Below are 16,335 nucleotides of genomic sequence, written 5' to 3' on the forward strand. Positions count from 1 at the left end.
GCCACACCTCTGATATCACCATCATTTGCATACTAGGCCATTTGCATACTAGGCCACACCTCTGATATCACCATCATTTGCATACTAGGCCACACCTCTGACATCACCAAAAGTGTATAATGTCTTTTTTGGGATGTGGTAACAATTCTGGCCATCACACGTCAAAAAAGATATTCTAGCGTTGGAAAAAGTCCAGAAATATATATATATATATATATATATATATATATATATATATATATATATATATATATATATCCATAAATATATAGCAATCCCAGGGGAAAAAACCAAATTCCAACACACTACTACAGAGCCAGCATGGTGTAGTGCTTAAAGAAAGAAACAGAAATAAAGCAAACAGACAGGAGAAAAGACTGACTAAATGAATGAAAGGGGGGGGGGAGAGTTGGAAAGACAGAAGGAGAGAGAGAGAGGGAGGGGGTAGTGGGAAATAAGGCAGGGAGGGAGGGAGGGAGGGAGGGAGGGAGAGAGAGAGAGAGAGAGAGAGAGGGAGAGAGAGAGAGAGAGAAAGAAAGAAAGAAAGAAAGAAAGAAAGAAAGAAAGAAAGAAAGAAAGAAAGAAAGAAAGAAAGAAAGAAAGAAAGAAAAAAAGAAAAAAAGAAAGAAAGAAAGGAAGGAAGGAAGGAAGGAAGAAAGAAAGGAAGAAAGAAAATAGACAGGGAAAAAGAAAGACTGTCAGAAAGAAAAAAATGAATGCATGAAAGGGGGGAGAAAGAAAGAAAGAAGGAACACTGCCAAAAAGTAAGAAATAATGAATGAATGAAAGGCACTGACAGAAAGAAAATGAATGAATGAAAGGTGGGAGAGAGAGAGAGAGAAAGAAAGAAAGAAAGAAAGAAAGAAAGAAAGAAAGAAAGAAAGAAAGAAAGAAAGAAAGAAAGAAAGAAAGAAAGAAAGAAAGAGAGAGAGAGAGAGAGGGAGGGAGGATGGGAGGGCGGGGGAAGACAGCTGGAAACAAATAGAGAAAAAAGAAAGAAAGAGAAAGGAAATAGGAAGAAAGGAAAAGGGAGGGAAGGAGTGAAAGAAAGGAGGGAAAAAAGCAAGAAAGAAAGAGAAAGGAAAGGAAAAAACAACGAGACTGAAAAAAGGGGATGCAAGCAACTCACCTGCAAAAGTGCTGACTCCCACAAAGCCCCGGCTCTGCAGCTTGGTCCATCAAGCCCCACCGGCCAGCTGGATGACGGGAGGCCCTGCCCAAGTGCGGCAGGCCTCCCTGAGCCCTGCTGGACAGCGCGATGTCGGGAGGCCCCAGCACCAGCACGGCAGGCCTTCCCCAAACCCCACCAGACAGCGCGACGTCGGGAGGCCCCCATGCCAGTGCGGAAGGCCTCCCCAAACCCTGCTGGACAGCGCAACTTTGGGAGGCCCCCGCGCCAGCACATCAGACCTCCCCAAGCACCACTGGATAGCGCAACATTGGGATGCCCCCACGCAAGCGTGGGAGGCCTCTCCAAGCCTCACCAGACACCTGGACATTGGGAGGCCCCCATGCAAGCATGGCTGGCTTCCCTGAGCCCTGGCAGGCAGCAGGGGAAGTCGATGAGGCCGAGTCGGAACGCTGCCTGGGCCAGCTGAAACGCTGCCCGGCCGGAACGGCGTACTGGTGCGTTCCGGCTCAAAAAAAAAGCCCTGTGTGTCTCTGTGCTTGATAAAAAGTTCTGCTCTGAGAAAGCATTTTGGGGGAGGTCAAATGAATGTTGAACATTTATTAAAGACACAAGGAAGGATTCAGCCAAATCCCTCTCCCATCTGGAAAAATAGGCATGATGCTTGACGACTTCCCGGACATGATTATAGGATGATTATGGTTCCAGAGCTTTCCAGGGCCTGAAAGTTCCCTGTCTTAGTAAGTGAATGAACAATTCAAAATACTTTTTGAGATGTTTGATGAAAAACAACCAGAATTAGTATTAGCAATCCTTATTTTCTATTGAGTGTTTTATTTGCAAATAGGGCATAAAATGGGGCGAAATAGGGAAGGGATTCACTACACAATGAGCCCCTTCCCAGAGGACTGTAGAAAGTTATGGCATTCTTCCCCACCCAAAGCAGGTTCTCAGGGCTCTGCCAACACCTCTTGGAAATAAATCTCTACTATTTCTATTTTATAGTTAAAAGACTGGCTGAGAGATAGTAACTAGCTAGCATAAACTTGCTAGAGCCTAAAACCCAAGTCTCCCAGATCTAGATCCTCCATGTAATTCACTATGTCTATCTAGCTCCCTGGCAACCTTATCCTATCCTACATATATAAAAGCTCTGCAGTGAAGCCAAATCCAGGTCTCCCATTGGCTGTGGTGTGCACTCCATCAACCATTGTACCACCAACTGCTATTTAAGGTCTGTTGCATTCCATTGGTTGAGGACTGAGACACTGCTTCATAGAGTAGAGAAAGAAAGCATTTCCTCCATTGTCTGAAGGAGGGAGGGAGGAGGAGGGAAAGAGCCACAGAAAGCCTTCTCTTAATTGGCTGATGCCTCCACTCTTCCTTCTCTGGGGAACCAAACAGTCAAGAGACATAGACAAAAAAAATGGCATCCTTTTTATTCTAGGTACAGACAGAGAGAGGGAGATAGAAAGAGAGAGAGGGAATATGGAGTCCTGTGTTTAAGACTGGGCCACTGGGGAAGCGGCCTTTGCTTTCTCTTCAGTGCCTGTTGCTAGAGATATTTAGTGTGACGAAGCAGGGCTGGTGGAAATTATACTTGGATGAGAGACCAAGAATGGTGGGGGGAGTATGGAATGCTGAATGGGTGGGGGGGAGTAGGCAGAGCCACCTGTGTCTTCCTGGGGAGTGTGTAAAAGGAAGAGAAGTGAGCACAGTCCCTCTATTTGTTTGGAGGAAAACTCCACCCCCTAGGCTGCTCTGCTTTCATTTTCCTGTTCGTCTGAAGAAGTCTGAAATACAGCAGATGGATACATTTAGCAGATCCAGTGAGTACATTGATCCAGTGAGATCATAAAGGTGTTCACTTGCAAACTGTGTTTATTTTGGGTGCTTTGTGAGAGAGTGCATGTTCACTGTCATTTAGTGGAAGTGCCGCCAGCTGCTAGGGAACAAGGAAATGAATGGAAACTGCACTGCTCCATTTTTATTTAGTTTTCATTGGGGAATGGGAATGGCTTCATTTCCAAAGTGCTCTGGTTCCACCCCCAAAGTCCCCAGATGTTTTCTGAATTGGACCTGGCAACCAAGCTTGGTTCTGTCAGTAAAAGGTGGGGGAAGCCCTTTCCAGGCCTATTTTGCCCTTTGAGGAAGAACTCATTGGGGCCAGTCCTGACTAGGATTGCCAGCTCCAGGCTGGGAAATTCTTGGAGATTTTGTGGTGGAGTCTAAGGAAGCCAGACTTTGGGGAGGGGAGAGGCCCCAGCTGAATATAATGCCATACAGTCTATTATACAAAGCAATTATTTTCTTTAGGAGGAGAGAGATCTGTTGTCTGGAGTTCAGTTGTGATACCAGGAGATCTTCAAGCTCCAACTGGAGGTTTCCTACCCTAGGTCTGGCAGCACCCTCTGGGTGACTTGATGCCACCTGATTGGCATGACTTAAATAGGCTTGGCTGTTTGCTCCTGTTCAGCAGCAGCCCCCTTATGACAGCCACTGTGACATGGCAGTCAACATTTCAGAGCAGGATCTGCCAGACCCAGGTTCTTACTGTGGAAGCTGACTGGGTGATTTTGGACCACTTGCATATTTTCAGCCTAACCTATCTAACAGGATTGTTGTCAGAATTCATTTCATAGAAAAAGAGGTGCTGGAGCTCATTAGCACAACTTATTTGCATAACTCATTTGCATATACCACACACCTCTGATATCACTGGAAGGTGTACTAAATTATATCAGCTCAGCATCTACCTTAAAATGCTTCTTGAATTATAATCATCATAATAAAACCTTACTCCCATCATACTTTTAAAATTACTTTCTCCTTTGTGGCCACAGTGAGATAATGAAGATTTCCATCTGTCTGCTTTATGTCTTAGTTATTTTCCCATTTTTTGGTGGGGAAAAATATTATAAAGTTTTTCAAATCTTAAGAGTTCAGCAAAATTCTCACAGGGGGTTTGAACAATGGAGCCCAGAAGCAAGTATATGGGAGGGGGGTAAGAAAGAGAGAGCACAATAAAATTTAGATGTTCCAGAGCTCTAAACATAAGAGAAGCCATGTTCGATCAGGCCAATGGCCCATCCAGTCCAACACTCTGTGTCACACAGTCACCAAAAAAAACCCCCTCAAGTGCCATCAGGAGGTTCACAAGCGGGGCTAGAAGCCCTTCCACTTTGCCCCCCCCCCACCAAGCACCAAGAATACAGAGCATCACTGCCCCAGACAGAGTTCCAATAATACGCAGGAGCTCTGCTCTTATGAGCTCCTGCCCAAAATGAGGCCTGGTTGTTGTGCAGCTCAAAAGGAGGAGAGGAGAATATTTTAAGCTGCTTTGGTACCCACTGCAGAGAAAGACTGCCTTTTTCCTAGGTAGAGGCTGTAGGGAGGGGGGAGGAGATGGAAAGCTGAAGTAAGAGGGGCAGATAAAGGTTGGTTGATGGTTGACTGGGAAGGAGAGAGGGTTGCCAACTTCAGGTTGGGGAATTCCTGGAGATCTGAGGGGTAGAGCCTAAAGACAGTAGGGTTTAAGGAGGGATGGGGCCTCAGACAGGTACAGTGCCACAGACTTCACCCTACAAACCAGCCATTTCCTCCTGGGGAAACCATTGTTGCCAATCTCCAGGTGAGGCCTAGAGGTACAGGCTGCAGAGAGGGGGAGGAGATGAAAAGCAATCTACCCCCATCTCTTTTGCCTCATTCCTTTATTTCTCAATCTACCCCTCTTCTCCAATAACCTGCCTCACATCCCCCCACTTTCTCCATTTCCCTTCCCAACAGATGCCTTCTTGACATACCTTGCCACCCTCTAGCTTTCCCCTCCCTTCCCTCTCCAGCCCCCATCAATGCCATGACACTAAACCACAACAAATTTCTAGTGCCCATTGTATTTTTCCTCCTAACAGGCCTTATTATTAGTAAACAATAATTTGTTACAAAGATAAGAAGGGACAAGCTTAATGGTGCATCTAGTACAGCACCGTATTTCACACAATGGCCAAATAAATACGGTAAAGTTCTCACAGCAGGGGACAAAACACCTCCACCTAGTCTTAGCCGCCCCCCCCCTCCCGCAATTCCTATTCAAAGGTATATTTCCTCCATGCATGGAGGCTGGCTAACAGCCTTTGATGGAGTTATCCTCCATGGATTTACCTACTCTCCTTTATAAGACATCTAAGTCAGTAGCTGTCAATACATTCTGTGGAATTGAGTTCTCCAAGCAAAGTATTAATTGTCTGAAAAAGGTTCAGTCTTGAAAATCTACTACCCACCAATTTCACTGGATGTTTTCCTATTCTAATATTATAATCAGGGCTTTTTTTGTAGAAAAAGCCCAGCATGAACTCATGTGCATATTAGGCCACACCCCCTGATGCCACCAACTTTTCACATAGGGATTTTTTGTAGAAAAAGCCCAGCAGGAGCTCCTTTGTATATTAGACCACACCCCCTGATGCCAGCCGGCCAGAACTGCATTTCTGCTCAGAAAAAGCCCTGATAATAATACAGGGAGATAAAAACTTTTCTAGCCATTTTCTCTACATTATATATCATTTAACCAACCTATTACGCTCCCTCCTACATGTCCTTGGGACATTTTAATCATAGGATATCTCACTGCAATTTTAAATGAAATTTCCTGCCCAGCTTCCCTGAGAATTTTGGTTTTATTAAAGTCTCTGCTCATGGAATAGGGTCTCCAACAAAACCTACCTGGGGCCTGCCCAGAACTATAGCTCCACTCCACTTTTTACAAATGGGCTTGGCTATATACTCTACAAGTGCCTTACAAAGGCAATAAAGTGCACTCTGACTTGCAAGTTAGCCCCACTGAATCCACTGAGATACTGCTAACAAAAATGCCCAGGACAAATTATTCTCAAACACATGAAAGAAGTCTCACTTAAAATTACATAAAAGTCAAGAGAGGAAAGTGGCACCTGAAATGTCATTAAAATAATTCAATAGACTAGGGGCATTTTCATATAAAACAACAAGAATTTGTTTTAATTCAGTTTATGTCATATACATTCCTTTTTTCTCTTCTACATTAACAGTCTCCATATATTGTACAAAAAGTATAAGAGAGGCTCAAATGTGCTTCCAAAGGCATATCTGCAAATTTGTCAGTTTGACTCAACTGTCATGGCTTTTCCCAAGGAACTGCGAAGCAGCTTAAAGAAATGCTAAGGATTCCATTCCAAATTCCAAGCCCTTCATTACAGAACTACAATGAGTAGGGAAAAGAAAATCACTTTTAAACCAGTTAAAAGTCCAAAGTGCAGACCAGCCGTAGATGTCACATGGGGACAGTGCAGTAAAGTGCAGCGATCATCACCACTTTACCTGATACAATTCTATCCGCTGTTCTGATACTCGAGCCTTTGGATTCTGCAAGCGAAAGACTCTAAACTCTGCCTTCACGAGGTTGGAAGCATTTTTCTCCATTGCTGAGACGTCAAATCTCACTCGTTTAAAATAGGCGCTGGGTTGCGGTGATTTTTGTGGAATCTTGTCTGCAAGAAGGTAGAATAATGGTTTACAATTGTAAATACGTTTATTTCTCTTTCACTAGACTGCAGTGCAAGAGAGCCTCCAGAAACAGTGACGGAAATGTCTGAAGGATGATGCAGCTTCCAGCATCCAATTTTGGTATCATTAACAATTTAGCTAGATAAACAAACACATGTATTTGATTACAGAAACAGCAGATTAATAGTGATCAGCAAATCATTTCCAACTTTCTGTCAGGGGCATGCATTTAACCCTATTCTTTGAAAGCAATGGTGGAAAATCCTGGATGATTATAAATTGGAATAAACTCATGACAGCTGATGTTTCACAAATGACTTCAGACTTGTATACACTTAATCACACTTGCCAAGAAAATAGGAATTAATGGCAAGACATTTGCCCTGTGTTACTAGAATAAAAACATCCAAACCCTTGACAATGTGTTTTGTGTTTTAAGTATTTTGAATGTCATGAGTCTTGACTTGAGTAAGTGAATATTGAGGGCCAAACTAGATTTACAAGCAGATGTGTGTAACATTACCCAGCTGGAGTGTTTTAAATGGGAAAATCCACCTGTGGGGAGATGACCAAGATCAGACAGGTGGTGGGCAGGGGGAGTTCTTAACCCTTTCCCTGCTCAACATTTCCCAGTGACTTTCCTTTCACTGTAATATTCCATATATACACTGAGCTCTCTCCTGGTAGAAAGGGTGACCTTTTAGTTTTTCTCCAAACAGTTTTCCTGACCTAAAATGGTCCTCAGAAGTGCTAAGAGGCCTATTGGGAAACCATACAGTTGTGGATTTCCGCAGTGATCCAAAAAGTGCACCCCTGGGGCTCCTGCACTTCAGGAACATACTGAATCCAAAGGCTGAAGTCACTTCACAGACGCAGTCCAACATTCTGGCGCTCAAGAAACACCTGAAGAAATTCAAGTTACAACTTCCAAAAATAAGTTTTATCTGCTCAGAAATAGACAAATGTAATCTACCAACACAGCCAAAAGACACAGACCAATTTCCCACTCACCTTGTTTCGGCCTCGTTGCTCCTTTCCCCTGCAGGGCTGTTGCTGGATTTCACACAAGCTGCCCCAAGCCAGTGAGTTGCCCCACCCCTTTTCAAGTTCCCTCCATGACAGACATAAACCGCAACTCGCTGGTCCAGGGCAGTTTGTGCAAAATCCAGCAGCAGCCCCGTGGAGAAGAGGAGAGTGAGAGCGGAGTAAGTTTAGTGGGAAATCAGTCACAGTATGTTACACAGATCTAACCTTAACATAAAGAATGTGAAACGACGGCATCAGCTTGCAGACTGTATCTGGGACATCACTTCCTACTTCTATGGAAACATTGTTCTTTGGGTCTGATTCTGTCAGTGTCACTGATTCTACGACTGCCCTTGTGGACCTCTGATACTCTCATCCCATCTCCTAGAGCAGCAACTGCTATCTATTTTTCTCTTTTACAACAGTCCTGCTAAACTGTACTTGACTGGTAACAGATAAGTAACTTGTCAGGAAGAGATAGTTATCTATCATGCCCTTTATTTGTTTAGAATGAAGCTGGACTCCAGTGGCACCTTTAAGACCAACAAAGTTTTATTCAAGGTATCAGCTTTTGTGTGGGCCTGTATTCCACAGGGCCTGTAAAACAGCCCTCTTCCGGCTGGCCCACAACCAACCGGCATAGAGTACTGAACACTGAACATCGAATTTGAATTGAGCGTAGCTTAAGACCGCTGAATGATTTTAATGTTTTACGTATATAACAAATGTTTAGATTTTTAACTATAAATTATGTAATGTTAATTTTAATGCTTAATTTTATATCTTATGTTAGTTTTACATGTTGTAAGCCGCCCTGAGCCACCTAGTGGGAAGGGCGGGATATAAATCTCAGATAGATAGATGATAGATAGATAGATAGATGATAGATAGATAGATAGATAGATAGATAGATAGATAGATAGATAGATAGATAGATAGATAGATAGATAGATAAATTGATCTTAAAGGTGCCACTGGACTTTCTTTATTCTATTGCTCCAGACCAACATAGCTACCCACCTGTTTATTTATTTGGATATCTAGCTCCTCCTTCTAAAGGTTATGATGCAGTTAATGGCTATTTAGTATGGTAATAATTTCAGGTCAGAATCATTTCTGAAAGGAATTTGTAATGGCAGTGGCAGAAGTGAATACAGATTGCATTGGTATTTACTCCTGCCACTACCATTGTAGATTCCTTTAAAGAATGTTCTATATCACAACCTGTCAACTTTGGTGTAAGCCAAGCTTCATCTATTCTCCTTTTATTTTCAATCCCACTTCACCACAGAGATGGTGGTCTGGCAAGTACACAAGGCTTCCATGATTATTGAACCACCTCCCTGTAGAAGACAGTTTTATTTAGGACAGCATTTGATTATTTTCGTTTTTATTTAATAGCAACTCTGAGATTTTAAATTGTGGTCTTTTATGTGTTTTTAAATCACTGATGTTTTGCCTACACAGTAACCTGCCTTGAATTCTGCAAGGTAGAAAAGTGGCTAACAAATGTTTTCATTAATTCATCAAAGGTTCACTAAAAACCTTGGGAGGTAAGAGGTGGTGGTGCAAGTCTGCACAATTGATAATTGATTTAAAGGAACCTGTTGACTTCTACACAACCAAAATCAGCTGAAGTCCTTTTTAAACCCATGATCTGATATTCTCAAGCAGTGCCATATTTATATATACCCAGGAAGATCAGAATTAAATCCTGAGCAGTCCTGTGGGCAAACCTGAACAGCCCAAGAATGTATCAGGCATGAATGTTGGATCCTTTTGTGCTGCCTCTTCTGAAATACACTGAGCTTTATTTCTTCCATGCGCAAAGAAAATGGCTGATTCAAAGCATGTAGTCAGACAATATAACACCTAACAGATCCTTACAGTTTAGTCCTATGTAGTCATAGTGTTACCAGTCTGCGGTTGTTCATAATATCAAGGTAATTCTGGCATAAAAGAAGGACATGATTTGCACATAGAAAGCCAGTCCTGCCATTCCTAGTTAAAATTTGTAGAACAGCAGGGCTGGGAAAGATCTATGCCTGTAACCCCAGAAAGCTTGAGCCAGTCATAAAACAAACATTACTAAGCTAGATTCACATACAGTATATTCATAGTGTCATGGTATTTGATTTTGTCATGCAACAGCTGCTGACATTCCCCGACCACTGCTCCCTCTAAGCTAAGTTAGTGTGAGCTAGTTCATCGATTTTTGGCCTCCAGCTCACACATTTTTGTCTTAGCTCAGGAAAAATGGCCCCAGAGCAAACTGATTTATGCAATAGCTCACAGCTTTAATGCCAGTAGCTCGGGAAGCAGCATTTTTGCTCACAAAACTCCACAGCTTAGAGGGAACATTAGCCCCAACCACAGCCTTTATTAACCACAAAGCAGTACAGTCTACTCTGACTGGCAGCAGCCCTCCAAGTTTTTTAGACAAAGAAGTTCCACCCCCTCAACAGTCACTACCTAAGATCCTTCAATAGAAAATGCTGGGAACTGAATTTGAGACCTCTTGCATGCACTGAGCTGTGGCTTCTTCAAACTGCCCCCCCAGATGCTTTTTAATGTTAAAAACAAATCAGGACATGCAATCGTAGATCTCACACATAATGTACAGTTTAACCTTCTCCACTACTGACATCCAGATTGTAGGCATCTTAGGACAGAAACTTTTTTTTTGTTTACAATACGTTATAAAGTGCCATAAATGGTGGTGCTATACAGGCCTCAGATTCAGTGGAAGCTCACAGGAGCACAGCTCCTGAACCTTTCTGAGAGTTCCACCTCCTTGGCCACTGAATAGTATGTGCAGCTGCATAACAATCCCTGGATGAGCTCCACCACCTTTTTTTCTACAAAATGACCGCTGGTGCTATATAAGCGCTAAAAATAATACAAATACTGATGACGGGGTCTTTTAGACTTTTCTGGTGACAGCATTTTGATCTTGATATGAGGGAGCCCGGAAGTGAGTCTGATCCATTTCAACTGCAAGCCTAGATTTCTTGCCAGAGAGCAGAAGCATCAAATATTCTTTGACAGACCATCCTAAGTGAGTGGAACTAACTCAATATGTTTCTTGTTGCTGGGGGAACATAAACGGCTTTTCTCATTTGTACGGAGACCATCCAGAATGCTTTCAATACTTTGCTCTCTTACCCACAAGAACATACACATTGATTCTGGAAAAACTCAGAGGGCTCCAATCCAATCTTGCCAACAAACGTGGGTAATAAATGCACAGAAGATTTATTTTTATTTTCTGTTGTGTATGTAAGATTTGGGGGGGGGGGGGGGAGAGATTCCCCCCTATTCAGTAAGTCTCCTTTCCTGGTACTTTGCCCATCCTTAATTACAGCAACCACAAGCTGTGGAGGTTTCATTGCTTTTCACTTCTTCTTTATGACTAAATCACATGCATAAGTCATGTACTAGGCTTTGATGCAGGAGATTCAAATATTTATAAGAGTCACTTGATTGTGGTTAAAAGCGGTTGCAATGCTTTCTTTACCCTGGCTGGCTTCCCTAACCCTCTGCCTAGTAGGACTGTTTAAGTTTATGCTGATAACAAAAACTGATTATAAAAAAGAAAGGAAAGAAAGAAACCCGAAATAAGCAGAAGCTAGTCACTCTGGTACAAGGTGAAATAATTTCTTCCCCCTCTCTGTTTACAGTTTACTCCCTGATCTACATTACAGGCTTCAGTCCAGAACAGTCTCCTCCTTTAGTAACAATGTAATGTGATAACTGACATTGTTTGCATGGAAAGCAAATCCAAAGGGAGAGGTCATTATGCCGTCACTGCAAGTCTTTCCGGCAGGATCCTCTCCTCGCTGTCAGACTCACAAGGGTCACAAACCTTCTCCGCTGTTTCAAGGAAGGCCTTCTCCAAGAAATGAAAAGTGTGCGTAGCACAGCTGGACTCCCAAAACTAACTGCTAATTAACACTGTCCCTCTGTTTTGTTCCTGATGTGAATGAATAACTCAGAATCAGATGAGGTTCAATGCAAATAAGTGAACGATGATGTATATCGGGGCATCTCCCCACCAAATCTCACATACACATTCAGGCACAAACCAAATATTATGTGCAGTTGGATATAACATGCCCCAGATGCTCTTTTTAAAGAGGGAAAGCAACTTCCAGGAGGGTGCTCAAGACTGCGATGGTGGCAAGACAAAGGCTTTTAACCCTTTCCCTCTCTTCCCTGTTCCAAACTGTTCTCCAAGCACCTTCCTCTTTCCCAGAATTTCAAAGGTAGTGAAACACATGAACAGAAAAGTTATTGAGTAGGAGTCATCTGGAATGAGGAAAAGGTGATCAAAGAAAGGTTTACATATCCCTCTCCCATTATTTCTCAAATTCTGCTCAGGACTCTGGAAGTGGCTTTTCCTGTCTAGGACTGTCTTTATCTGTGGTTTAATTTGGTCCTAATGGATTCTGGATTGAACATACTATCCAGAAAAGAAATCTTGAAGTTTTGGTGTACCATACATTCTAACAGTCAGCCCATCCACAGATCAGGACCTGATTGAAAGATCCCCCCCCCCCAAAAAAAAACCTGGGGGTCTCCAGATTTGCAGAAAAAAACCTGAAATCTTGAAAAAATGGAGTAATAGGTTAAAAAACCTTTTAAAAGGAGCCATTGTATGAGCTTGCACACACAATGCTCATCCACTGGCCTGGCAATGTCCACTCTCCTACCTATGTACAACAGACACTGAAGGAGGGGGAGATGCCATTTCACGCCAGTGTCTGAGAAACTTAGAACACTTCCATGGCTGCCAAGACTTTCCCCATTGCTGGTTCAGCTGGTGCACAGCTTTCCCCTCTGTCAGCATAGCTAAGGCTGCGGGTGGGTGGGGAGGCCGGTGCACAGGGCTCTTACCTGCTACCTGGGACTCTGCAGCATGAGGGGCCATTGACAGTGTTGGCAAGGATGTGGCCTTGGATCTTCCCCAACAGGATGTAGGCCTAAGAAAAGAGGGAAGCCCAGGAAGACTCTTCAATGGCCACTCGAGGAGATCTGATAGTGAGCCCAAGAGAAGCAAAGGCCTTGGGACCACTTCAGCCAGCCCCTTGGCTCAACAAATGTGTGTGTGTTGGGGATTGAAAGGATGGCCAGTAACTGCATAAGGGGAAGAACAGCGGGACTGCCAGCAGGTGGGATTCAAGTGAAGAGGGGAGAGAGAAAGTAATGGGATGGGGGATGGAGAGAAAGGGTTATGAAGTGGGTGGAGAGAAACAGAGGAATTACAGTAGATGTGATGGACAGAGAAAGATAATATATTTACTATTATCAGCCAGTGTCAAACTTGCCTTTTCTGGGCAAGATTATTGAGAGGGCAGCAGCAGTGCAGTTACAGAGCTTTCTGGATGACACTTCTGTGCTTAACCCTTTCCAATTCGGTTTTCGTCCAGGTCATGGGACAGAGACGGTTCTGGTCGCCCTCGCAGATGACCTCCAGAGGCATCTGGATAGAGGTGGTTCAGCGGTACTGGTGCTTTTAGACTTGTCAGCTGCGTTTGACACAGTCAACCATCAGTTACTGACCCGCCGTCTTGCCAACACAATACAGGGGTTGGCCTTACAGTGTCTCTTTTCCTTTCTTCAGGGTCAGGGACAAAGGGTGGCAATAGGGGAGGAGCTATCCCAATGGCACCCACTTGTGTATGGTGTGCCACAAGGGGCGGTTCTCTCCCCGATGTTGTTTAACATCTGCATGCGCCCACTTGCCCAGATTGCCCAGAGGTTTGAGCTGGGATGTCATCAGAACGCAGATCACCCAGCTCTATCTGTTGATGGATGGCTGGTCCAACTCCTCCCCCCCCCTACCGGAAGATCTGACCATGGCACTACAAGCTGGGGCAGGATGGCTCAGGCTGAGTAGACTGAAATTGAATCTGACGAAGACAGAGGTCCTGTATCTAAGTTGTGGCAGTCCGGGAGCAGAGTTCTCACTACCGACCTTTGATAGAGCGCCACTTATGTTAGTAGCTAAGGTTAAAAGCTTAGGGGTGTTCCTGGACTCCTCTTTAACGATGGAGGCCCAGGTGGCAGCTGCTGCCAAATAAGCCTTTTATCACCTTCAACTGATAAGGCAGTTGGTCCCCTACCTCGAACACAATGACTTGGCAACAGTGATTCATGCCACGGTCACCTCAAGATTGGATTACTGCAATGCCCTCTACATGGGGCTGCCCTTGTCTCAAACCTGGAAGCTTCAATTAGTGCAGAATGCTACAGTCAGGCTGTTAATGGGCCTTCCATTGTGGGAGCACATTCAACCTGTGCTGAAAGCACTGCACTGGTTGCCCATCACTTACCGGGTTCGTTTCAAGGTGCTGGTTCTTACCTTTAAAGCCCTATATGGCCAGGGACCTGCATACCTTAGGGACCACCTTTCCCCACATGTTACCCGGAGAGCACATTACACACACAGATAACCGAGCTTCTTTTGGTCTGCGGATCTTAAGAAGATTTTGGGACCCTGAACGTTGTGCTCTCTGGGGTACGCATGTGGAAAGGGGGTCCCGAAGGTAGACAGGTCCTAGGCCATTTGGGCTTTAAAGGTTATGACCAGCACCTTGAAGTGAATCCAGAATGCCACAGGCAACCAGTATAATGTTTCCATATATATGGAAAGAAATACACACACACACATACATACATACACATACACACACCCCATTATGGATGATCACAGACCAGGAAGAGATCTTGGAGAGTTTGGGGTATACTCATAGGTTTCGGGACCAAGCCAAAGTAGATCTGCTCAGAAATAAGTCCTATTTTATTCAATAATTCTTACTGCTTGGAAAGCATACTTAGGATTGCAGCCTTGGCCAGAAGTGTCCTCCACTTAAAAAAAAAATCATCATCACACTGAATCTCCACAAACATTCACACTGATTTCTCACTAGTAGCTCCACACCCAGGCTTCTGTTTTCCCCTGGCACAAGTGATCAATTTCCCACCAGTTGCTCTGTGGGTGCATCTTAATGTGGGCCTCCTTCCAATTCCCTGCACAGTACTGTAATCCTTAAAGGACAGTATCATGAAACCATGCAGGGAATTGGCGGCAGCTCCACATCAAAATGCGCCCACAGAGCAACTGATGGGAAATTGATCGCTTTTGCCAGGGGAAACAGAAGCCTGGGGGTGGAGCAACGTTAGTGAGAAATCAGTTTTAATGTCTTTGCCGGTCATACTTTCTTTGTGCCACCTCTTCTGCATCCTTACAAATACTTGCTGGTTTGGACACTGCTGCTACTTGCTATTGTCAGAGTCTCATTGATTAGTGGCTTCCAGTTTGAACACTACCTTTTAATCTCTCAAGCATTTTTACTTGCTCCTTTGAGTAGGCATGTTCAGAATTAAGAAACTACAAACACACAGAAACATACAAACCAATGCGACTGAACAGAATCTGAACAGTGCAGCTGGAACTCATAATTACAACTGCAGAAGACCTTCACTATTCCCAAAATCTACAAACACTGGAAGACAGGGATCTGTTGGTTCCCAGTGGCAAACCAACAAAATTTCTGAACAATCTAATAATGTAATGATTATTATAGTAGCAAAGTAAGACCAGCCCTGACCTGGATAGCACAGGCCAGCCTGATCTTATCAGATCTTGGAAGCAGAGTCAGTCCTGGCTAATAGTTGGATAGCAACTGTGCTTAGCTTACAGGATATTATTATATAAGTCTATATCATGCTGCCTTCCCTTCCCTATAACATACTAACATGGGTCTGATTCAGTGCTTAAAGACACCACCCTGAATATTCAGTGAGTACAGTGAGAACTTGGAAACAGACTTCAAATATTTCTGCTGTGGATTAGACTGTAGCATAGAAAGCCAACAACAGGAAAGGTAATGGTTGCCAAGGACATGTGGTATGATGTATTTATACCTTTGGAAGACCAAATTGTTGTTAGTTTTTTTAAAAAGAGAAAACCTCTACTTTCCTTGAATTTGCCCCATTCTTTCATGATGCTTTTTTTTGTTTGGTGCAAGAGCTATTGAACTAGATAATGAATTTGTAATTCAATTATCAGTTCCCTGAGTAGATGGCAAGTACTTTACAGCTTGCTTCTAGAAGAGATGTGAAACTATAAAAGTTAAGACTTAGGTCTCAGGTTATGGGGAACGCATAATAGTAACCGTGTTCCAGAAAACCCTAGCCTCAGGGTGCATGCAGACACAGCAGGTTGCAGTTGTGAAACTGTCTCTTTGACAAATAGATGCAAACTCTTTGCTCCTGCAGATTCTTGTGGCTTTTTTTTGTGAGGTCACAATTGGTAGCACTTAATTACTTATGAGTGCCATAAGAGCAGCCATGCTGGATCAGACCAGTGGTCCCACATCCTGTTTCACACAGTGGCCAACCATATGGTCTGTAATACCTAAAAACAGGGCATGCGAGCCAAAGATACCTAAGATGGTATTCAGAGGGGTACTGATTCAGAATATAGAGGTTCCATTTAGTTACAATAGGCCTGTCCTCCTCTGAACCTAATTCTTTTTTAAAGACATCAGAATTAGTGACCATCACTGCATCTTGTGGCAGTGAATTCTACTGGTTTATTGTTAGTTGAGGGTAGCTTATCAAACAGCAGCCTG

The 16,335-nt window shown here is 43.6% G+C and overlaps 1 protein-coding gene across 2 annotated transcripts in view; it reads right to left on the bottom strand.

Annotated features, from left to right (window-relative positions):
* TGFB2 (transforming growth factor beta 2) overlaps positions 1 to 16,335 on the bottom strand; it is a 148,580-nt gene that overhangs the window by 43,687 nt on the left and 88,558 nt on the right. For both annotated transcript variants that reach the window (XM_060246628.1, XM_060246637.1), the window contains exon 2: positions 6,485 to 6,654. In XM_060246628.1, coding sequence (XP_060102611.1) covers positions 6,485 to 6,654 — 170 coding nt within the window. The remainder of the gene's footprint in view (positions 1 to 6,484; positions 6,655 to 16,335) is intronic.

Source organism: Heteronotia binoei, chromosome 1, assembly GCF_032191835.1.
Source record: "Heteronotia binoei isolate CCM8104 ecotype False Entrance Well chromosome 1, APGP_CSIRO_Hbin_v1, whole genome shotgun sequence".
NCBI lineage: Eukaryota > Metazoa > Chordata > Lepidosauria > Squamata > Gekkonidae > Heteronotia > Heteronotia binoei.